This window comes from Thunnus thynnus, chromosome 20 (genome assembly GCF_963924715.1).
Source record: "Thunnus thynnus chromosome 20, fThuThy2.1, whole genome shotgun sequence".
NCBI classification, from domain to species: Eukaryota; Metazoa; Chordata; class Actinopteri; order Scombriformes; family Scombridae; genus Thunnus; species Thunnus thynnus.
In genome coordinates, this window is record NC_089536.1 from 16,244,183 (window position 1) to 16,267,786 (window position 23,604).

Sequence of the window (23,604 nt, forward strand, 5' to 3'; positions counted from 1 at the left end):
CTCAGTACATTCACCTTTACACATTGGCCTGTACTCTGTAAGTGTAGCTGCCCATAAACCATCCTGCTGAATGTTCACACTTACATCACACAGATAAATCACTTCATCTGACACGCCTTCACATGTAACCCTACAGAGCACTTTCACACATACGTACTTCCCAAACACATGTTTAACAATGGCATAAACCAACTAGCTGAATGTTAATTAGGTGACAGATGACATGGCTGCAAATAACAAATATTTTCATTACTGATTAATCAGGTAATTCTTTTTTTGATTTAGTAATTGTTTACTCTGTAAACTGTTAGAAAATAAGGTAAAATGCCCATCACAAGTTCCTATTACCCAAGGTGGCGTCTTCAAATATTTTGCTGGACCAATAGTCCAAAACCCAAAGACATGTCAAATAGAGTAAAACACACAAATTCTCACATTTGAGAACACGCAAATGTTTACATTTTTGCTTGATAAATGACTAATCAATTATCACATTTTTTAGTTTATTTTCTGTCAAACAATAAATTGTTTAAATGAGTAATTGTTTCAGCACTAATGATGTTACAGTCATACAATGAATTTATGTTTTATCATATATAGTGTCTGAGCATTTTGTAGTTTCTTTAGTAATATGTAATATTTAAAAAGCAAAGACTCAGTTTTTCCAACCCAATCTTTAGTAGGGCTGCAACTAACGATTATTTTGATGATCGATAAATTTGACGATTATTTTCTCATTTGGCCTATAAATGTCAAAATATTGTTGAACAATTCCCATACCAATATCTTAAAGCCCAAGGGGATGTGATCAAATTCATTGCTTTGTCTGACGAATACTCTGAATTTTCCAGAGCTTAAATAAATATCTAGTTTAGTCTGACAAACAGGCTAAAACCCAAAGAGATTCAATTCTGACAGAAAACCAGCAGATATTTACTCTTGAGAAGATGAAACCAATGAAGTTTTGGCACTTTTGCTTAAAGAATAAGTTAAGTGATTAATTGATTATCAAAACTGATGCTGACTTAAGCAAAACCAACCTGGTGATAGTTACTGTATTGTGGTGAACACATCTGGTTAACAGTTTATGTGAATGTCAATGACTGGGCGACCATATGTCGTTACCCTGTGGCACTTTAACAGTCAAACTGAATCCCTGCTCATTCCTTTGGAAAATGACATTGGAGGGCGTCACTGGGACAATTCCTGCGTGACCATCTGCTTCCTTGTGATTGTCCCTCCTGTCCAAGTGGCAGCGGAGTGGAGGCAGAGTGCGTGCACCAGTGAATGACCATTTTAAATGGAAATGTGATCTAGAGAAGTGTGTCTGAACAGTCTTGATTTGGGGAGTGGATTTGAATTGAACAGAAATGTGTCAGAACGTCCTGTGGAGGTCTGTTGAGATCAGGACCTTCAGCCGCTTCATAACTTCACATTTATTTGTTTAACTCTGTGAGCAGATTGGCATCAAAAGGTTTGACAGTTGGAGTGTTCTCGTTTACCCAAAAAATCCTTCGTGCATGTCCCATAACGTTTCATTTTCTCTTTTATCATGGAGCTATGAGGTAGATTACGGATAGTTACTGAAGCACAGAGGGAGAAAGGAGGGGGAAGGGGGGTTAGAAAAAAGGAGGAGGAGGAGGAGGAGGAGGCATAAAAGCAGTCAGTCATCATAGCTAATAGAACAGGGACAGCTCTGCCAAACTTGCTTTATCTGTCTCTGACAATACGAGCAGGACGGTAGAGGATGGGTGGAGAAAGGGGGTAAGGAAGGGAGGAAAAAGGGAGGATCGGCTGAGAGAGAGGGGGGCTGCATCGGCAAGGACAAACGCACATCGTATGCTGCAGTAATCTGGACCGAATACAAAACAGATGAGAGGGAAAGGACACATGTACAGCTCACTTACCTCCACACAGTATTTGTTTGTCTTCAGAAATGTTTGACAGGACTGCAGTGGGAACGAAATGGGTTGGGGGGGGGGGGGGACCTGAGCGCTGCAGAGCAGATACGACACTGTGACGTGTTGACTGGAGAGCTGTGTGTGTCTGCATGTGTGTGTATGTATGTGTGTGTGTGTGTGTGTGTGTGTGTAGGAGAGCTTACTGATTCAACTGTAGCGTGTCAAGGAGTTGAGTCATTCTGGGAATCTCTGAAACAGAAGTCTGTTTGGATTGAAATTTGATGATTTCCAAGAGCACTGACCTCACAGATTCAGTGTTTCTAGCTCTCAAAAATATATGCAAGGATTACCCAGAGCTGAAGCTAATTATATCTCTAAGTTCAGTGCAACCTCCGTCGCTCCCCACCCCTCCTTCGTCTCCTCCTGCTCTCAGGTGTTTGATGAATCGTTTAGCATGTGGCGTGTGTGTTTCGCACATCTGCAATCATGCAACATATGCAACCTCTCTGCTCATCCCACATCTATTTCTAACAATCCCACTCTTTTCCACGCCTCACCTGTCATGCCCTCCATTATCCCGCAGTGGCCTGCAGTGTCCGCGAGTTGGGTCCTGGGTGACCCCTAGCAGGGGCTTAGTCTAACTGCCTGTCCTGGCTCGAGCCAGACAGGGCTCTAGGGCCGCACTAACGTCCTCCACTCATGTTGATTGCATTTCCCTTGAGGTGTGACATGGTTGCAGGTCCTCATGGACAGAAAGAGGAGGAGGAGAGGGTCATAAGAATCTGATATTGCCCCTGCTATTGTTTTCTGCCTATTATCAGTCTGTTATTATCAGCTGTCATGGATCTTCTCTTTTAAATGAGCTGAGGGGCCACTGGATCAGTGCACCTTGAAATCTAGACTATTCTGCAATGGCAGAGCCACCACACTGAAACCAGTGTCTCATTTTTTTCTTATCTAAGAATGTAACTGAAATCATCACTGCATTAATTGATTGTCTGTTTGATATTCAAATCATCAAGTATCAACTATTTGCTGATAACAGCCCCCTAAATTGTTTTTTAAATACATTTTTCTGGCATTTTTACCTTAAAGTAATAATTTGACATTTATCAGCTCACCAATTAATATGTTATACTATTTGTCTGTACAAAACTAGAAGTGTAATAGTGACATGTTGTGGTTTTCGTGGGGGTCTAAGTCAGTCTAAGCTAACCAGCTGCTGGAGATGAGCTTCATGTTTACTGTACGAACATAAGAGTGCTATCAATCACATCATCTAACTGTCCTCAAGAAAGTGAGTGAGTGTATTTTCCAAAAATGTCAAACTATTCCTTTAATTTAATAGAAAAAGTAGAGATGTGACAGGAAACAGTTGGATGATGTGTAACAAGGGTCTCCGGCCGGACTCGTAACGTGGATTTCGCGGTTAGTTATGTCAGCAGGAGCATCTTAAAACCCTTCACCACCAGAACTCTCAGTATGTTAACAGTTGACTGAATGATTAATTAGATTAATGAAGTTACTAGTTGACTGCAGCTCTAAATTGAAGAGCAGTCAGTTTGTCTCCATGTGGAATTAAATGTATTTAGTGGACTTAAGTGGCAAAATAACCGTTTGAATACTGTAATTGTGGTTAAGATTCTTACACACATTTCATGGGCCATGCCAGCACAACTTGAGGACGCCTTGAGGTTGGGGGTCGTAAACGGCTAAAAGCCACCGAAGTAATTCATAATTCAGCACGTAGATAAAAAAAAAACAACACTGGAAAAAAAAAAAGAAAAGCATCTTTTCTGTACTGCTCTCTTTCGCAGTGTTCATCCTTCTCTCTGCCTTTCCACTCAGTTTTCCTGCATGTCCGTTTCACACGCCATGTCCCTAAAGGGAACTCTCTCTCTCTCTTTTGACATTTTAGTTGTTCTCTTTGTCTTGTTCAAGAGTGTTTGACTGTTAGGTTTAGGTTTCTTTTTTTACAATCTTAGTTTAAAGTAGCCGAACCTTCAACTCCATCATTACTCTGCAGTGTTTCTCAGAATATAACAGCCACAATGACAGCAATGATGATGATGGTACAAGTGAAGGCTATTCCTGTAACCCACCCAAGGTTATACTCACACTGCACGCTAAGTGGCTACTTTGTAAGTCTCTGACTGATGGCCACAGTCATTCACCTAAGATAATAGATTAATCACCCCATTCCAGTCTAACCCCATTGCTCGGGTTGCCCTTCAGGAGAGCGTTCTGTATTTCACATCGTTTAAATGTTCATTTTTCATGCCTCATTCATGTGCAGATTTCAGATCATCCTTCAATGTCTTCTTATCATTGCTGACTCTGCAGCAGTGGTCGACCATTTGCTTTGCCCTCTGGGAAAGACTTCACATACTTACTGGGCGCTGCTCGTCGTACTAATGCCGATTAAACATCATCATCAGTGCACACGGAACAAAAGCACCGTTAATAAGAAGCAAAAATCCTTTATTTGTCTTGAAATCTCCGTCAAGGTCACTCACTCACCTTTGACCTGACAAATGTTAATCTTTCATCGAGCGATCAGCAGCCGGACCGAATGTTCACAATTTGGCTTGTGCTCCTCTACATGCAGCCATTTTTACGCCAGCTGTAGGAGCAGTATTTGGCTCAGTCCTGTCCTTGGTGCCTGAAAGCAGAGGCTAACGCAGTGGTTGTCATGGTGACAGAGAGCCAGGCAGGGCTGTGGTAATACTGTAATGATAAAGCTCCTCTGGATAGTGCCGCAGTAAACACAGCGCCACAAGGGTCCCGTTAAGGAAGAGCGCAGCGCACCGCCGTGCATGCAAAAATGCCTGTAGGGCTAATATCAGCGCCGACAATCTCTCCTTGGTTATATCACTTACATTCACGCTCTCCCAACACCTCCTCCTTTCTTGTTCTCTATCTCTTTATTGCACTCTTACTCTCTGTTGCCCCCTTCTCTCTCTCTCTCTCTCTCTCTCTCTCTCTCCCTCTCTATCTGTCTCTCGTCTGGGTTGGTTAGATTCACGTCATTGTCTCCTCTCCTCCGCTCATCTTTTCATCTCCTCTCCCTCCATTCCTTTCACTCTTTCTTATTCATTCATCCACCGAAAAAACACAATCAACGCTCCTCTATCATCAACTTCCTTTCACAGTTCCTCTCTCTCTCTCTCTCTCTCTCTCTCTCTCTCAAAGGCTCTTTTCTTATTTGCTTCTCTTTCCTTTCTCTCCATCTCTGACTCCCGCTCTTTTAAATTTATGTTGATGATCTTTCCAAATCTAATTTCAGAGTCTAGAGAGCGAGGGGGACTCTATTGGGCCTTGAAGGTCATTGGGCTGCAGGTGTCACACATGGTAGCTTTACTGTAGGGAATTCAACGCATTAGGCTGCACAAATATATTACAGTTTGCCTCTGAATTGTATATTCAGAGCGGTAACATGGCTGTTAAGACGTATACATACCTTCAGGTTGCAGAGAGGAGAGGGATTTAGGGGAGAGAACAGAGACAAAGTGCCACAGGAGATAAATAAGTGTGAAGTGACAGATTGCCACTCCTCCTTTTATCATCATCTTCCTCTACCTCCTTTCTCTCTCTCTCTGTCTCTCTGCCCATCCCTCTCCATCACCTCAGTGCAGTGCTCATGTAGCTACCACTCACTATCAGTGATCAGCAAGTGTGCGCACACGCCTCCTGTGCCCATAGGCTGTTTGTCTCTCTCTCTCTCTCTCTCTCTCTCGCATCGTGAGTCATGTCCACACTTGTGCCAGTCACTTACGCCGACACATGTTTACAGACGTGCACACGCAGGCACGTAAAGTATACACACAGAGTCATCCACACCTGTGATGATGAGTGCGTTTTATAAATGCTCAAGCAGTGGGAGCGCTTCACTATGACTCCTCACACACACACACACACACACACACACACACACACACGCAACAGATCTCTGCTTGACATGTTGCTGCATATTTAAAAAGGACTGGCTGCTGTGAGGGATTGATCAATATTAATTTGATGTTCAGATCTACAGTGTAATCCACTGTGCTCCGCCATCTTGAAATACTGTTTCATTTAATTACTGAAACCACTGAATTAACCATTGTTTCATACGCAGCAATATTGTATTGTACCTTTTAACTAATTAATTACAGCACTGCTAATAGGTTAAAGCTGCACTGCGTGTTAACTTTAAGTGCAACCCAGTAGTCATTTGTGCTCTCTCCTCAGACCTGAATTTATGTTTGGTTGAATTGGTTCAGCTGTCACCGGTGACTCTGTACTCAGTGTGTTCTCACCGGAACAAGTTTTGTATTTTGGTGTCATATTTTGAGATTGAAATACAGATGTGTTATTTCCTGAGTGTATAAGATTTCCCACCAGCAAAAAAACACCCGACGCCAAAGTTTAATTTAGAGAAAGAGGGCGAATGTGAAAATCAGGAGAGGCTTTGCATCACAAATCTCTAGTGTTCTCGCTGAATTCATACAGCGCCCAGCGAGACAAGAAAAGACAGAATGCTTTGAAAATATTTGTTTTGGTGTAGGTGTGTGTTAGTTCTGTAATATCTGAGTAAAAATAATAGTTCAGGGCTCATTATTGTCTCCCCCCCCCCAAAAAAAAAAAATTGTTTCAGATATTAAAAATGTGTTAAAGGTAGATTGAAGAATATACACAATAGCAGTAAAATCTGGTAAACATTCTACTGTATAATTGATCCATTTAGTTTGTAGATTTTTTTTATTTTAAGATGCATTTACTGTACAGCAACGACAGCTGATTTCTCTTCCTTTTTTTTCTCTTCACTTGAAACTGTCTTGGTTGCAAGTATTTCCTTGCAGCAGGAAACAAAACAACATTTGGATGCTGTGGGGATTTAGTTTAAACTGATCTGCTCTGTTTGAAAAGTATTTTTCGGTGAACAATGAGCCTTAGTATGCTGTGCTTCATTTAGTTAAACATAAATGTTATTTTGACAGTATCCAATATACGGTGTACTTAAAGTGTCGGCTCAGCCTAAACAAAGTTGTTTTTTGTGGTAGATTTTGGCAGCGGATTCAAGTAAAGATATATTTATGAAAATCAGATTATGTTGAATATCTTAACATGAAGACATCCACTGTGGCTGTTTTAGTGTCCATTACATCACCTGCAACCTCCTCTGTATGGTAACCTCCAAGTGTCATCAGCAGCTTTTAGTCAGATTTATTAATTTAGATGCGCTGTGAACATAAAGGTTCAACCAGTTTTAAAATAAAGATATTTTTATGGCCTAACACAGAGGAAAGAGACACACAGAACTCCCTCTGTCCCTCTGGTTAACAGAAGTCCCTTTTCAGTCTAAGGCCTGTCATTTACTATTAGCCTTCAGTCTCCTGATAGTGTCCTTCTCTTTCTTTTCTTTACTCTCTATCTTTTCTGTCGTGCTTTTTGTCCTCTCCCTTGTTTTTTCAAAAATCCTCTTTGCATGACACAGTCACATCACGTAGAGATCATCAGAACGATGAGGCACATCAGCTTAGCTTTGAAAATCCTAGCTCAGGATAGTTTCCTCTGTCAGTGTTTGAATGATGTTGTAACTCACCATTTTGGCGTTCGGTTCTCACCTTCTAGCATTGTTTTTTATCATGCTCTGTCCTTTCTTCTGGACTGCTTCAACTTTTTCCTTTGTGCTTCTCCACGCATGGATCCACATCGTCTGGTCGCCCTCCCACGTGTCCGCCCCCTCCTGTGTCTCCACCTGTGTAGCTTACAGAGAAAAATATGATGTTACTGTAGTTTTGCCACTATTTTCTGTTTGTACACTTAGGTATGTGTCTTTGTTTGCACACACATAAAACACTCACTCCTTTACTCTGAGGACAGATCTCACATTTCTAACCATTCTCAAACATATCAGCTCAATTACTTTCTATCAGTGCTGTTCATATCCTCAGTCTAACTGTTATTATATCACTTACATCAGTAATGTCATTGTAAGGAATAATGGCGACAGTAACATAAAAAATAAGAGCATAACACTTCAGGGCAAAACTCTCCTCGTTGCCCTGATTTGTACGTGTGTAGGCTTTCTGGTGCTCAGCCAATGAGGGAGCATCCTGAGCAGGTCCCGCTGGTGCTATCCTGCTTCCCTGGGACATTGGGGGCTGGTATGGGGGTAGAGGTAGGAGTGTGATTGAGAACCTTAGTATATGTGTGTGTTTTCCAGATACAGAGGGGGAGAGCACTGCAGCAATCTGAGAAAGTAGGTCAGACACCGACTAGCAAGAAACATAGCAGAGGAGAAAAGAGGTACAGGAAAGAGATGGAGAGAGAAGGGGAAGAAGAAAAGGGAAAAGGAGGAGGAGGAGAGGGGGAGAGGAAGAAAGGCTGGAGAGAATGGAGGGGGAGGAGGATGACAGAAGATGGAAAATCAGAAAACCTGGAACAAATCTGATCATATAAACTATTTGGGATGCAGAGATACTTCTATAAAAACATATGATTTGAATGTCTTAGCATAACCTACTAATGTAATGGTCACGGATTGATACCTCATGGCTGACTTTCCTGGAAGGTCACTTCTTTAGCTAAATGCTTGTCAGCTAATTTCCTAAATAAATACACTGACTCAAAGTCTTCAGTCTTCTGCTTAGTCTGTTTCCGTTATGAAAGCATTTAGAAAAAAATTGTGTAGGCTCTCATCCAATTTTCAATTCAAAGAGGAACTGGGAAAGAGAATCGAGAGGTTTTCAATAAAAATAACTGAAACTAGTTCCCCCCATTTGCTTGGTTATAAGGCCTCCTCTTATAAGTATGTTGCTCTTGATATTACATAAGTGCATAATGTCGAAAATACACGGTGACACGCACAATACACTGAGGGCACTCAGGCTTCTTATATATATGGGCTCCACTCAAGTATGAATTACCTTTCTCTTTTGCTCTTCAGGCCATGTCTGTGTTTTATTATTTATTTGCTGAAGCACAAAGTATACTGCATCTATAAATACACTGCAGGGCTGGTAGGAATGGACAGCAACAGGGAAAGATTGAGCAATAGCCACGCACATACTGGTGTTATCACGCTACTGTAATTGATTCAGTGACAATTGGGCAATCATAATAAGCTTGGGCACATACAGTATAGACGCTACGCTTGCAGATCACACAGATGGCCGATGTTAAGAAAATGGTCTCAGTGAGTCATGAAAAAGTAAGCATAGCTGAAAAATAAACTCACTGAGAAAACAGTGGAGATCTCTGCGGTGGGGCGCTGCTATAACTTAGCTCATTTTGTTTTGCTTTCACAGTGTGGCCAAAGTTATGAAGTGAACAAGCACGCATGAAGCTGAAAGACATTGTAGCGTAGAAAGGATGACACTAGAAGGAAGAGCAACAATACAACACTCGCAAGGGGTGGAAGGGGGTAGAGGCAATGTCCAAAATGACAATAGAAACATGTCAATTTTAAAATCATAATTTCCTGTTTTGGACCCAGTAGCAGTTGCAACCTCTTGTCATGTAAACCTCAAGTACATTTTAAGGACAAGACAGTTAATATTTTTGACAGGAAATTATAAATGTTCTTATAAGCAGGGCAACTAATAATTTGTGTGAGAAATTACTCCAAAATATCCTAACAGAGGTGGCTTGTAAGATGGTTTGTAATTTGTGCAGTTAACCCATATATAGTCTTAATTTTATGGATCAAACCAAACATTTAAATAAGAATTTCCTAATGTTTTCTGTCGCCAATGTGTCAGTGTAAACACACTGGCAACAACAATATTGTTTTTAAAATTCCAAGTCTCTGTCAATTCACGTGGGCTAGATGATGTGATGATGAAGTGATGGGTAATGTTACCCGAAACATCTGCAACTTAGACTGTCAATCAGATGAAGGGGCAGGACGTTCCTGTTTCAACTTCTGTCGTGGAATCTGCATATAAAAATTGCAAAAGTGTTGTTTATACATTTTAGCTTTCTAAATAATAAAAGGAAAAGTTACAGTGAGTTGTGGGATTCTGGTCGATACAACATGCGATTCCTTGATCATTTACTGCACTACAGCATATAGATAGCAGGTTAATTAGTACCATCAGGTTTCTGTCCTTTCCCTTTTCTTTTTTACAGGATTATGATGCATTCCGATTTTTCTTTCTCATACACTTTCTTTCTTAATTTGTCATTGTAGATAAGACGTCTTAAGAGGTCCGCCTGGACCCAAAAAACTAAGGCAGGACCTGAGATCTAATTGGTTTCAGGTCCACGGTCCTTACTCATCTCCTGGGTGCAGGCTAGGTTTTAAGTAATATCTCTAAGTCTCAGGTAATTGAGGCTGTATATATCTTGAATTAATTCTTAGTTTATAATAAGTACTAAACTAAAATACAGCGTGACCTTTTTTACAACAGTTCGTCATGACTTCTAATCACCGTAGGTGATCATTTCCTGAAGGCACATAGTATGGAATGATACTGACAGCTGATGTCTTTTTATGGGTTTCATCGTTCATCACAATCATGTATGACTGTCAGATATAATCTAGTCAAGCCTGATGAGTCTGATTGTCCTTGGTCTTTGGTCACAACAGGTCAAATTGTTCCTAAGGTATTATAACAAGGAACATCCATTGTCCTCTGTTTCACTATAAAATAGGTCTTTTGTTTTTTGAAAATTCAAAATCCAAAACAAAATTTGGTGAAAAATTCATCCATTTCTGACTGGGTGCGTCTTTTTGGATGTGAAGCCCAAAACAACTGTCACATACACTGGCTGTTATTGTTTGCTGTTGGCCTGAAGTTTCAAACTTCATAGATTCTGTAGTTTTTCTTAATGCTTTCCTATGCTCTCTTTGCCTGGATGATTTTTCCTAACTTGCAATTGACTCTTACTTTCTTTTTCTGCTTTCTCCTCCTCTCTCTTTTCTGTTTCTTCCTTTCCTCCAGTATGTGGCATTTGGCTCTCTATTCTTCATCCTCATCTCCATCTCCACTTTCTGCATGGAGACACATGAGGCCTTCAACACCATCATCAACAAGACAGAGAACGTCACAGTGGGCAACACGACCCGTGAGGAGATTGTATACGAGGTGGTGACTGACAGCTGGTTGACGTATGTGGAGGGTGTGTGCGTCATTTGGTTCACCATTGAGGTCCTTCTGCGAGTCATCTTCTGCCCAGACAAATTTGAATTCTTCAAAAGCTCCCTCAACATCATCGACTTTGTCGCCATCCTGCCCTTCTACTTGGAGGTGGGCTTGAGTGGTCTGTCCTCTAAAGCTGCCAAGGATGTCCTGGGGTTCCTCCGTGTTGTCCGATTCGTCCGTATCCTCCGAATCTTCAAGCTGACCCGCCACTTTGTCGGTCTCCGTGTCCTTGGCCACACCCTTCGTGCCAGCACCAACGAATTCCTCCTGCTCATCATATTCTTAGCTCTTGGTGTCCTCATCTTTGCCACCATGATCTATTATGCTGAAAGAATCGGCGCAGACCCAGATGACCCAACAGCCAGCGCCCACACCAACTTCAAGAATATCCCCATTGGATTTTGGTGGGCCGTTGTTACCATGACCACACTGGGCTATGGAGATATGTACCCGGAGACATGGTCAGGGATGCTGGTGGGTGCGCTGTGTGCCTTGGCTGGTGTGCTGACCATTGCTATGCCAGTACCTGTAATTGTCAACAACTTCGGCATGTACTACTCTCTGGCCATGGCCAAACAAAAGCTGCCCAAAAAGAAGAACAAACACATTCCCCGAGCGCCCCAACCAGGGTCCCCCAACTACTGCAAGCCAGATGCCTTGGCAATGGCTACTGCATCACCACAAAGGATCTTGGGAAATGTCCTAGGTGGAGTGATGGGGTCTGGAGGCATAGGGGGTGACTGCCCTCTCGCCCAAGAAGAAATTATAGAGATCAACAGAGGTGAGATATTTCATTTTTTATGTAAAGTACCTCCACTGAGAACAAATTGCAACTCTGATGAATTGGAAAGACATCTGTGAACAAGCACGTTTATTCAAGTGTTTGTTTGTAAATTCCTATATGGTTTACAGTTTTCCATTCATAGCGAACTGGATTAAACTGATTAATATGCTTCTGGGAAATATGATCAATAGCAGTTGCACAGTGATGATTTTAGAGGCGGAATGGAGGGTTAGTGTGACGAGAAAGAAGTGGGAGCACTATCAAGAAGTGGTGCATAGTTGATTCTGGATCCACCCTGGAGAAATCACTGGCCCATCAGAACTCATGTGTAATTTATGATCAACTGGTAGGTCTACAGTTGCCTTAAGGCACCCATCTGTCAGTGAAGAACAAACATTATTCAAGGAAAATGAACTCAATTATCTATCAAAACAGCTTAATGCATCTCAATTTGGGCTGACTTCACATATATTCTTGCTGGCATTACCATTAAAAACAGGAGGAGAGTTAATCTGTTTCTTGGTTTGCTCTTTACATGCTGCAGCATCAGGTGTCAGTGACATACAACAATAACGTACCTTTAATGCATTACTTTACTGCCTTAGTCATCAGTGAGACAGAAAATATTGGTCCTTTCAGTGCTTTTACTACTTCCCGTCTGTTTGGCTTTCTTCCAATCTAAAAAGGTTTCTTGTAGGCTGTATCATTAGATGTCTTAGCAGGAAGTTATGTCAGTCTAAATGTTGGCAACTGGTTCCAAGACTGCTCTGTATCGTCTGCAATAATTACTCCTGATCTGAGCAGTTGCTGTTCAACATGTTTGACAGTTTTACAGGATGGTCCTCTGAATATGTGGGTCAGGCTCATATACAATAAATGTAATATATATATTTTTAAATTAAATATTTCGTCTATAAAATGAAATGTTCATTACAAGTTACAGTCGGCAATTAAGACAGTTTTGTCTGATTAACAACAGAAAAACATCTAAAATGTAAATTTACAGTGAGAATAAATGGAAAAAGCATGCAAAATATGTAATTTGGGGTGCTATATTTAGCAAAGATTGGGTCATTTTTTTGTGAAATTACCTAAAACCATTAGTCAACTATCAAAATTAAAAGTTACAGTTACTTTGTATTAGGTTTATAGTGACTGTTTTGCACTGTGTTTGAATATTTGGAAGTATCATAATTTTCCTTTAATAATCCTGCTTGTTGTTAAGTTTGGTGAGTATGAACAGACATAAAAATGCCAACTTGTAATAGAAAACTTGTTGTTTTGTTTTCTGACACTTGATCAGTGAAATGAAATGCTACAAATTCAAACTTGAGAACACAAACAACATGAGATGCCTCCAAATGGTTTTCCTCACACAGCTCTCTTCTCCTATATGTCCCCACCCCCCTATAGACTCCAAGCAGAACGGTGATGCAGCCTCGGCCGCCTTGGCTAACGAGGACTGCCCCACCATCGACCAGGTGCTGAGCCCAGACGAGAGGAGCCCTATTGGGCGAGGGCCTACCCGGGAACGCTACCAGCAGGACCGCGCCTGCTTCCTGCTCAACACCAGGGAATTCCGAGCCACAGATGGGAATGTGCGGAAAGGTACGTTTCACACCAGGAGACGGATACATAAACATGAACATCTTATGTAAACAGATCCACATGGCAAGATGCCAGGCACAGTATACTGTAAACATATACATTATATACCTCAAGTAAAAGCTGATGCTGATAAGTTTAACGTTACAAGATCAGATTCAAACATTTAGAGAAGACAGATTGGACGGGAGAGCACACATAAAACTGATTTTGGGAGCTTCAACTACAATTATTATAAAGATAGAAGGCTCCAATCACAGCTAGTAATAAAACATACACATACAGTCACACACACCCACATGCGTATACAGTACACTTCTGCTTTGCTCTGTTTGTTTCCACCTCTTCACATTCATGTTGTCTGTGTTTCCATCACCGCTTGGTATCATATTTTATTTCCTCTGTCAGACAAGATTTTCTGTCCCTCTACACCTCTCCTTTTCTTTCTCTTCTCACTTTGCTCATGTCTTCCATCTTTTCATGGCGTCTGTGAATTTTTGTTCTGTGTCCCATACTGTCACGTTCATTCATGCTCATAAACAAATCTGTCTTTCTCTGTCTTCTGGACTCAGACAGTTGACCATGCATTAATTTACTTCTCGTCACTTCTGTTTCTCCCTCTCTGTTTCTCTCTCCCTCTCTCTCTCTCTCTCTCTCGCTCTCTCCTGCCTCGCATCATCCTTTTTATCCCCCCCCGCCCCCACCCCTGCCCCCTGTGATGACATTCCCACCCTAAAATACCCCACATTTCCCCTCCTGGCTTTCTCCTCTGCCCCATCTTTAAACCTTTTTCTCCCCCTCCTTCTTCCCCTTTGTGCCACACATTAACCCCCCTCCTCTCCTTTTTTTTTTTTTTTTTACCCCATATGCATCATCTTCGTGCTCATGAAAACCTGACACCTTGATTCATTTACTACTGCAATCCAACCACCACCACTGCCGCTAACCTGCACCAAAACACTCCCTCACACTCCCTCCAAACTCTCAACAACCCCTGTTGACAACAAACTAGAGGCAGCAGCCCTGGCACCCAGCCCAGACTCCCCTCTGACTGAGGATTGGTATAAGATGGAAGGGTCTCTGTTACAGCAGGACCTCAATGCAAACTCCACCTCATCCTGGATCAAACCATAGACCAGAGGTAAAACTGACAAAAGTTAAAAGCAAAAGAGCCCGTAGCCAAGTCAACTTTTGACTGAAAGCGTCCAGAAATTTTTGATCTGGCTCTCCATGACATAGCATGCTTTGCAGTTGCACAAACCACACGACACCAGTACAACACACACTTTAACACAGACGCAGTTTCACACACTATGCATGACTTGATACAGATACACACCACCATTTTCACAGTGTTGTGTCTACACGTCCAATGAGGTTTTTAAGTGTTACTCGTGAAAAGTCTTCTCTGTGCCTGAAAGTGTGGAAAGTATGCTGTCAATTTAATGCCAACAGTTGAACTAAGGTTAGGTAGTACTTACCTAATTCTGAATATTATATTTGGGTGGCAAATGGCATCTGATCTTTTGAGGTATTTCATCCAATGAAATCTAACCTCAACCCACTATCCTACCTGCATTTGCTTATTTACAATTTTGTGAACTTAGCACCTGATCATTTACACAGTATCTCTCTCTTTCTCAATGAACAATGTACAATATGTAAAAAAAAATTATTGATATTGATATTGAAAAAAAAAACGGGATTGCTTTGTGATAAACGCCCATAATGAGCAGTGTGCACATTTGTGTATACTTGTGTGTCTGTTTCTGTGTGAGAGACTAAAACTTGCACATAGTCAGGAGTGCAAGGGCGCGTCCGTGTGGGCGCGCACACATGTGCAAATACACCCAGCAGCTCAAGTGAAAATAACCCACCTGTTGTGTCCTGTGTCAATAACTAATAAACCATACACTGAAGAAGACTGAACGGGAACAGCGGGTCACGTTGTTGTCTGATGTGCCTCTGTGTTGTTGTTGTCTCTCTCTTCAGGTTGTGTCATATCACGCGTGTGTATGTGGGCTTTTTCATTCTTACATGTTATACACTGTGTCTCTGTCCTCTCAATGCCGTCTGAGTGTTGTGTTTGTGTTGTTGTATGTGGCTTAATTTTGTTTTTGTTTGTTTTGTTTTTTTTCTTCTACTGTGTTTATTGGTGTTACTCCCTACCCCACGGACCTTCACCTTGGCAAACAAAAGCACACAGTACAACATAGCAATATTTTGCCTTGAAAAACACTCTTTGTATATATAATATGTACACGTACTCATGCACAGGTTATTGTACTACACTGACCAAAGCTTCAGGCGTTCACTGAGTAGCACCTACAATGGTGCTTATTCCTTCTATGCAAGAATACATTTCAGGCTCAAAGATGTGCATACTTACATGTACATATGTTGTGTTTTATGTAAAATTAATTCTCCATTTTTGACACACAGTTGTGACTCTTAATGAGATTTTTCCAAGGCTCAAGGTCACTGGGGTCAACGGAGCCATCGGGGTCAAGGGATAGTACCTCCTGAAACATGCCACGCTGACAACAAGCAAAGACTTTAAAACTGTTAGTGCTCTACCTCAGCTTTGTAAACAAAGCCACTTGAACTTATAAATCAGTTTTTGCGACACTGATTTACAAAATACTGTGTTGTGAGCGTGGAATGGGTCTGAAATACTATTCCCAAGACCATGTAACTGTGCTTTCAGCGCCTGGTGTAGTCCAAAGTTCAGGACCTTTTTGTATTTGCACTGTGGAGACCTGGATAGAAATCAAAAGAGTATATAAGCTACACTCGGTGACTGAAACACTTAGTGACCAGACAGACAAATGCTATGACAGATTTGATTGAAAAGTGGCTACATGGTGTCTAAGGTAAGCAAGCCTTGAGCTGTCCAAGCCCTTCACTTGAGGTCCCTGACATTGCTTCAGTTTCAAATGTTCTTATGTAAAAAAACTGCTATTTAAGTGCTATAAAAATCCCTCTTTAAAGCAAATCAGGAGTTCATTGTAGTGCTGGAGTCACTAGGGTGATGCTGCAGAGAGAAATCCTGCACCACTTAATCAGGGTTAGGGCTTCTTACAGAAAGGTTGCACGCTGTAATTTATACATTTTGGTTGGGGATCTGTAATGGTCTTTGTTTCTCAGTTGTTCTTTATCAATGTGTTGAGCTTGGTGCACCAGAGAAAAAGAATGAGCTTGTTACTTACAGAGAAATTTGATCAGTTTCTCTGTCATCTCTGAAACCTGATCCTCTAACATTTGATAGCGAGGATGTATGCAGCCCAGTGATCCAGGAAATATTCTGAGTAATTTGCAGGTATTTTACAGTAAGATTTTAGGACATTTTACAGAGAGGGTGGTGCATTAGGTGCAAATTACAAGAAAAAACAGAAAAAAGTGTCAAATTTGTTTAGTCGGTAAGTGCTGATTCAATATATTTTGGTTTATATGTGGTTGTTAAATTGTAAAAATTATTTTTCAGCGTGTAGGTTGTTTCTTAAAAACTCCATAAAGAGCACATTTCCTGTTTACTACCAAATTACAGAACCCTTTCAAAGAAAAGCAAATGAGCAACTACGGATGACTCTAAATCTAATGAATTGGCATTTACCAACTAAACAAACTTAACTTACACTTTTCTCTCTTTTTAAAAAAATAATTTTTACCAAATTGCACCATCATCCCAATAAAATGTCCTTAATATTAACCGTAAAATACCTGCAAATTACTCACAAAATTTCCAAGAAATTTGTATAAGATTAAAGAACCTGTAAAATTCGTTATCAAAAAAATATATACATATATGGGTAATTATGTATTAGATATTATATTCTGTATATGGCTGTTAAAACTTATGATTACTTATCTTATGATTAACAATCAGATAAAACAATCTGTGATTTAGGGGAAAGCGAACAGCACAAAACATCAAGAAAAAGAGCTAAAAAGCTCTGGGTTTATGTGAATGTGTCTGTTCTCCACTGAAAATAAACTTTCTCCTTCGTGTTTTTAAAGAGGGATTATCATGCTGTCTAAAACTTCTTCTTCTTGTGCGCTTCAGTTGTGATTTATTTCGTAGATAAACGCATAAGATGTCTTTGCCAACTTATGTTATTAGCTTTTAAGTTTCTTCTATTTGACTGTTGGCCATTTGACTTCCTCCGCACCAAATGCAATATGCATGGCTCACTAAGGTCAAACGGTCAATCACCTCTTTGATTGCCCACTTGCAGTCACTCCTCTAGACCTTCTTCAAGGATCTCAGTCTCGTTGGGTTCTGTCTCTCTTTCTCTGTCTCTCTCTACTTTCTGTTTTCAATTTCTCACTTTCTTAAGTTCCTCACTATTTGCGAACGAGTTGTTTTTTTTCTTTTATTACTTGGGTTTTTGTGTCAATTTATGTTTTGTGTTTCTTGCATGGTGTATACATCTTTCATTAAGTATTTTTGTGGAGTATTATGGAGTTTTGTGTTTCTGTGTTGTGATGTGGATGTTTTATCTTTTCAGTGTATATAGGACTAAGTTATACTTATTTTGAGTTTATATGTTTTGCTGTTGACTGTGGTTATTGTGTTTTTTCTGTCTTAATGTCTTTAAGTTTTGTATAGCAGTATTTTGTTGTCTGTCAGTTTGACTTCCCTTATGTTCCTACTGTGTTCTCATTTGAGTTTCACCATTACCTACTGATAAAGAAAACTGACAAAAAAACATAAAAGTGGCACAAATCTCACTGGTTCAGGACAAAAAAGCTCATCGTTCATCACCAAATTTGCCCTAACCCATAATATGAATATTTTTAATGTATTTGTGACCCATAGGGATTATACTTTTTGTTGAACAACTTCCACCACTCTTAAACCAAGTTTATACATTGCAATTTAATACAATTTTAAGGTTTAAACTTAGACAGGATGTGTATAAATCTATTTATAAACCAGCTGTTATATGTAGCATTCACTCTTCATACATCCATCGCCTTTATTTCAGGTTTATGTTTTAATCATAATTTTAATATTGATCAGAATAAATTTTTGATGGAATTATTTTTCAAGACCAAAGGTTTTTGTAGTGTTCTTACTGGTCACCCCAACATATTGGCTGTTGCATGGCCAGTTTCTATAGTGGACAATTTATATGTTAATATTGGCACAAAGCAACTGGCTACAAACTGAAATATTCTAACTCTAAATTTAACTCCTAAAAGCTTTCTTGTAAAAAGTATTGTTTTATGTGGTAACACTTGTCGGTGTCCTCCTGTATGTCATTCAGAGACGTTGGAAGTAGGGTCGCTCCCCCCCACCTTAGATTTGTCTGAATTTAATTTCTGTATTTCATATTTCCTTACAACATAAAGAATATATGCTTTCATACTCTAGTGGTGTGATTGTCAGGAATGATAAGCCTTCTCCTGCTCAAAGCACTTCATGCATGTTTAACTATGAAAACAAATAGCCAGGCCAGTGCGGTTCACATCATCTCGAGCCAAGAAGGACTCCTTAACAGCCTAGCAAGAAAAACTGTTGACCCATGTTAATAAAGTTTAATACAGCACATGCTGAAGGCTCCATGCAGCAGCTGAGCTAACTGCAGGTACCTATTTTTCTTATTTAAACTATTTTCATTTTGCCTCATGTTCTGTTTCATGCCTTTTATTTTTGAGATATATGAATATATGGAATAGCGAGCCTACAAGCGAGCCTGTAGTAGGCTACAAATATTTCTACCTTCAAGGGCCTAAAATTTGCCTTATGACTTTTGATTTTGCACTTTTTTAAAAGGATTTTATTAAGATTTCATGATTGTTATGACAATGCGTGACATAGGCAATGCCTCTTTTGATATGAACCATTTTTTATTGTCATAAAAATAAAAATACTTTGTGAACATCTAAATCTTACTTTCTAGTTTTCTTAATAGCTGTATACTTCTCATATTATTTGAAATTAAAGCCTTGGGTCAGGATCATTAATAGCTCACTGCTGTCCAGTGTGGGGTGCCATGAAAGAAGTGATAACGGTGCGACACCCCTCCCAGAAAACAGTTCCAACGTCCCTGATGTCATTATACTCTTTAAGTCATATAAACTTGTTCTTCATTGTCATGCATGTTCTAATGTGTGTAACAGTACCACTATGTTAACTATGTCACCTCATCACAACACTGCAAATATTTCTCCGTCTGAGCCAGATTTTTACCACAAATGTTTTTAATTTCATGTTACTTATTTTTAATTTTGCGTTTTACTCCTGTTTTGTTTTAAATGTGTTTTGTTTTTATTGTAAAGCACTATGTAACTGTGTTTTGAAAGGTGCTATATAAATACAGTTTATTATTATTATTATTATTATTATTGTTACAGAAATAATACATTATATGTACAGTATGTATATGTATGTACATACTGTATAATAAATATATGAGATGTATATACTGTATATTTATGAAATATTAAATGGATTTGGGCTTTATGACCTACATACAGCTAACAAGAGGATGCAGGATATAGTCGCATGTCATCTAGTTTCTCCAACTACTGTATGTAATGTACAGACACATTGTGGCTTCAGTAATGTTCATGAAGAGATCAATATATCAAATTATGGGTAACAGGAGATCGCACCATCTTTAACAGGCAATTGATCCCATGTAAGAGTGATACAGTATGTGGTCATGCCAGGAATAGCATCTGAACAGTCATCACATCCTGCGTATCTATAGCAAGGGCTAAGGTACTTCTTACATACATTTGAAGTATTTTGGCATCTGTAAAAGACATACTAGACTACATCCATACAATGCAATACAATATACAAACAACTTTATTAATCCTTTAGTCATTAGTCTTTAGTCAAATTGCAAAAGGGACGAACGATTTAGAATAGTTAGTTTTACAAGCAGGTAAAACATATAAACACCCTGATGGCAACAGAGAAAATTCACCTTGTCCAGAAGAAGCCAAAATACTTTCTGCTTTCTGGAGGATTTGTTGGTTGCAAAAAAAAAATTCAGATCTTTTTGTTTCACTCCGGTGATCTTTGAATAGATTTTAACGATGCTGTTCAGGCTGATTCTGTCTTTTACTGTGAGGCTGTGAAACCAGCAGATAAAAGAAAAATTCAATAAATATGACAGAAGATGACAGGATTGACAGAAAAGGAGTTTAGTTTGTGGAAAAGGTGATTTCTCTGTTGCCCCCGTTTCACAGTAGCCTCAGTGTTCACAGCAAATTTAAGGTGATCATCGATCATACATACATACAAGAATGATTTAGCCTTTAGTTTAATCTGTTTGATATTAGATTATTATTTTCTTGGTAAAAAATCTGGTCAGAATATTTGCAGTTTTTCCTCTCTCCACTCCTCAGTGTCTTCCCTCTCCATAACCTTCTCTTTCTGTGATTAACACTCATTCTCCATCCCATTCCCAGGCCGCCACTGCAGTGCAAGTGTAACTAAAGTCTGACTATAGGTAGGTACACACTCCAACCATAGTGTAAATTAAGTGTGACTTTGGGTAGGAATTATATCATCACTGAGCACAGTGACAGCCCAGACTCACCATTTCCCCTGATAGAGAACGCCAGAGCACAAAACCCCTGTTGATGTTGTTGTAAATACAGTAGTTAGCACAGTGAGGAAGCAGCTAGTAGAGCGTGACAGACTGCAGTGGCTGAGACATGATTAACTGTATTAGCAATTTTACTGTCATTTATGCAAACTTTTCTTGTCATGAATTTAGCCATGCAATACTTGTATACATTAGCAAAAGGGAATTAATGTATCAATCAGCTTTTGATCACAAAGCAGCCAGGAAAACTGGCTTTATACTGATTTTTACTGTATATACAATTTATCTGCAAATCAATAGAACCCACATTAATGCCTGGTCTTCTTTCACCTTTCATCTGATCAAGTGATGGGAACTCTTTCTCTCTTTTTCTCTTATCCATATTGTACTCATATGCCATTTGACAAGTGTTTCAAATCATCTAATTCCAGACTAAAAAGGGGCCACATAAAGGAGATTCATTCAAAGCAACAGAGCCGACATTAAAGCCAAATACTGTAAACATGACCACTTTTATCATACTATATATGAAACCAAGTGTTCTTACAGTAGTTCTTTTATCACGTGAGCAGTGTGTATGCGTTTTCTTCTTCTTCTCCTTTCTCCGACTGCTCTGCATGTTGCATGCTGATTCTTGCTCAGAACTAAGAATAGATCCAAAGGAATTCCTAAGTAGCATCAAAACCTTTTGTTGTAACTTGTTATACGAGCACCTCAACACTACTTTTGTGAACTCCCATCATTTGTAGTTCAAATCTGTCGGGCATTTCTCATTGTTAATTGAAGGTAGTACACAAAGCAGCCACTCAATAGCCTAATCATTGAAAGGGACTAATAGTTAGGTAATGTTATATTCCATATTTAATATTTAAACTAATGACTGACTTAACTAAGCTGTTGGGACATATGCTGTAGCATACAAATTACGACTACTTATTAAATTATTTGTTTTTCTTTCATACCCTGTACTTATGTATTTATAAAGTCTTTAGAGCTCTGAAACTATTAAATGGAAAATAATAGTTTTACATTAGCATTTGGGATTAAACTAGTTGCATTTTCAATAAAAAATAAATCTATAGAAGTTAACAGTTCAGCATCGGGTAGGTCAAGTGAAGGGTTTTATGAAATAATTTTAGATTTGTGATACCCACCTCTTGCTGGGAGGATTACGGCCTTAAGATCTTTTCTTAAATCTGTGTTTACCAGCAAGCAATGTTGTAGCTCAGCAGTTAAAACAGGTTCTTCCCTTTGCCTCTAATTCAGCAAACCTCACAAATATGGCTGCCATTTGATGCAACCTGACAATTTGTCTTCAGACATTTGGGTTGTATGAACATAAAACTTTTGGATGAATGAATGAGAATAAAACAGCAGCAGCACCACCACAGTTTGACCAGACAGCTTTTCAGAAATCTTTGTGTGACATGCATCCTGAAAAAACCCCTAAGAAAATGCATCATCAATATTTTACTGAGTCGCCATCCGACTAATGTGCCTGAGCTAGTCAGAATTAAAAAAAAAGGACTTACTATGGTTGGCTCAAGTGAAGCAGAATCTAGAGTGGTAGAGTCGCCACTGTGCACCACAATATTTTCGTTTTCAGCAGGAAGGCACAAAGGGCGTCAGACTGTACTAGTGGGTGTTCTTTGTTGTCTTGTGTGGCCTTGTGATGGTTGGAGTTTGGCACAAATGCACAATATGACTTGCTGCAAACTATTAGGATTACAGTTTTATTGCATTTAAATCAAATTGAATTTCAGCTACTATAAGACATTTCTGATAAAACTGTTAAACTCCACCCATTATAGGTCAGAGAGCCATTGTTAGGGCTGCCTACTAATGGTGTTTTTCACTTCACCTGATGCAACAACGCTCCATAAGCACAGCACTACCTTCTCTGTTGCTGCTTCCTACAGGGGGAATTCAACATCTGCATGCTGTGTTACACACCAAAACTACAGCGGGAAAGGACACAAAGGCCAATGTGTTATTTTTTAAATAATTGGTTGTTGTAAACATCAGTGCAACACTTGCACAACTATATTTTGTCACTAAATCGTTTTTTTAACCATGTGTCATTTCCCACTGTAAACACAACGTGTACTGATCTCCATTATAGGATTACCGGGGGTAGAAGGTGTTTTTAAATGTTGCAGGGAGGGCGTTTTTGAGTTGGCCATTTGAAGTTTACAGGAACCAAAAGCAGATTCTGTTTATGAAGTGTAATACAAAGCAATAAATGATTATGCATAATTTTGTTAGCGGTATTTCTGTAAGCTTATTCACCTCAAAACTTCACGTGGTCAACTCCTACACTGTATCAGTGATATCTGCGTATTTGCTGCTGTTTGTGTTAAACTGTTTGGCCGATTAGTTGTCTAAAACACCTGAACATTGCACATTAGGCTTCACATAATAAAATGTTGGGTGCTTTATTCAATAGGCCTTCTGTAGGTGTTCAATTTCTTAATATTAAAAAGTATCTTTTGCTTTTCTGTTTTGAAAAAAAAGACATATCATAACTCGCATTTTCTTGTTTTGTCTTGTCCTGTGTGTCTTGTCTGTGTCTGTCCTCGTCTGTCCTTTATATGTCTTTATGATTTCATAACATC

General features: G+C 39.5%; 1 protein-coding gene across 3 annotated transcripts in view; it reads left to right on the forward strand.

Annotated features, from left to right (window-relative positions):
- kcnc3b (potassium voltage-gated channel, Shaw-related subfamily, member 3b) overlaps positions 1–23,604 on the forward strand; it is a 52,275-nt gene that overhangs the window by 16,715 nt on the left and 11,956 nt on the right. Inside the window, exons 3-5 of one of the 3 annotated variants that reach the window (XM_067577144.1) lie at positions 10,832–11,813; positions 13,230–13,424; positions 14,434–14,562. In XM_067577144.1, coding sequence (XP_067433245.1) covers positions 10,832–11,813; positions 13,230–13,424; positions 14,434–14,555 — 1,299 coding nt within the window. In that variant the 3' untranslated portion in view covers positions 14,556–14,562. Of the gene's footprint in view, positions 1–10,831; positions 11,814–13,229; positions 13,425–14,433; positions 14,563–15,413; positions 15,435–23,604 lie in introns of all 3 variants that reach the window. The other 2 variants (XM_067577146.1, XM_067577145.1) reach the window with 2 other exon arrangements.